The sequence below is a fragment of the Buceros rhinoceros genome, unplaced genomic scaffold (assembly GCF_000710305.1).
Source record: "Buceros rhinoceros silvestris isolate BGI_N320 unplaced genomic scaffold, ASM71030v1 scaffold14681, whole genome shotgun sequence".
In the NCBI taxonomy this organism is placed as follows: domain Eukaryota; kingdom Metazoa; phylum Chordata; class Aves; order Bucerotiformes; family Bucerotidae; genus Buceros; species Buceros rhinoceros.
The window spans coordinates 3,219-3,874 of NW_010394934.1; the positions used below are offsets into that span (position 1 = coordinate 3,219).

The 656-nt window shown below is 45.7% G+C and overlaps 1 protein-coding gene across 1 annotated transcript in view; it reads right to left on the reverse strand.

Moving 5' to 3' along the window:
• Positions 1 to 656, reverse strand: part of LOC104501559 (leukocyte cell-derived chemotaxin 1) — a gene marked incomplete at both ends in the record, with an annotated part of 5,880 nt that overhangs the window by 2,533 nt on the left and 2,691 nt on the right. The window contains one exon of the mRNA XM_010145386.1: positions 399 to 512. Within this exon, the coding sequence (XP_010143688.1) occupies positions 399 to 512 (114 nt within the window). The remainder of the gene's footprint in view (positions 1 to 398; positions 513 to 656) is intronic.

A 656-nucleotide genomic window follows, 5' to 3' on the forward strand; every position in this document is an offset into this window, starting at 1 on the left:
GACCTACCACGATCCCTCTTTGCATTGACTAAAGCAGCTGCTTCTTCCATGCTCTCCCTCCCAGCCTTGTGCACAGCCTGATCTCAGGCAGATGCTGTTGTCACTGAGGTCGTCTGTGGATCTGGTAGTAATTGGTCTATGCCTTCCCCCACTCACTAATCTGCAGCCTCTCACAATGCCCCTGGACACAGTGACATGTCTGACACCAATCTTGCTTTTCTTAACCTCCTTGGGGACCCCTTGCAATCAGTCAATGAACCCTCAACCATCCTACTCAGCCCTCAACAACCCTGCCAATGTCCACAGTGGCTTTCAAATGTCATTTTTATTTAAATACCTCTTTAAAACCCTCTCTATACAAAGATTTTTTTTTTTTAAATAAATAAATTACCCCTTACCAGCTCAGATGAGAGGCTCGCTTTAGTCATAGCATCAACTTTGGGGACACGAGCTTTTGGCTGAGCTTTGATGTAACACTTTTCTCCTTCAGCAAAACGGATTCCAGTTATGCCCTGCAAAAGCAGAAGGTAGGGGGTTGTATGCAGCTCCCCAGCTTCCCACCACCCCCAAGAAAGTGCTTGAGCTCTGCTAAAGTTGCTGCTGAATTTTTAGTGTGAAGGTTAAATCTTATTCAAAGCCAGATGCCATAAAACGCT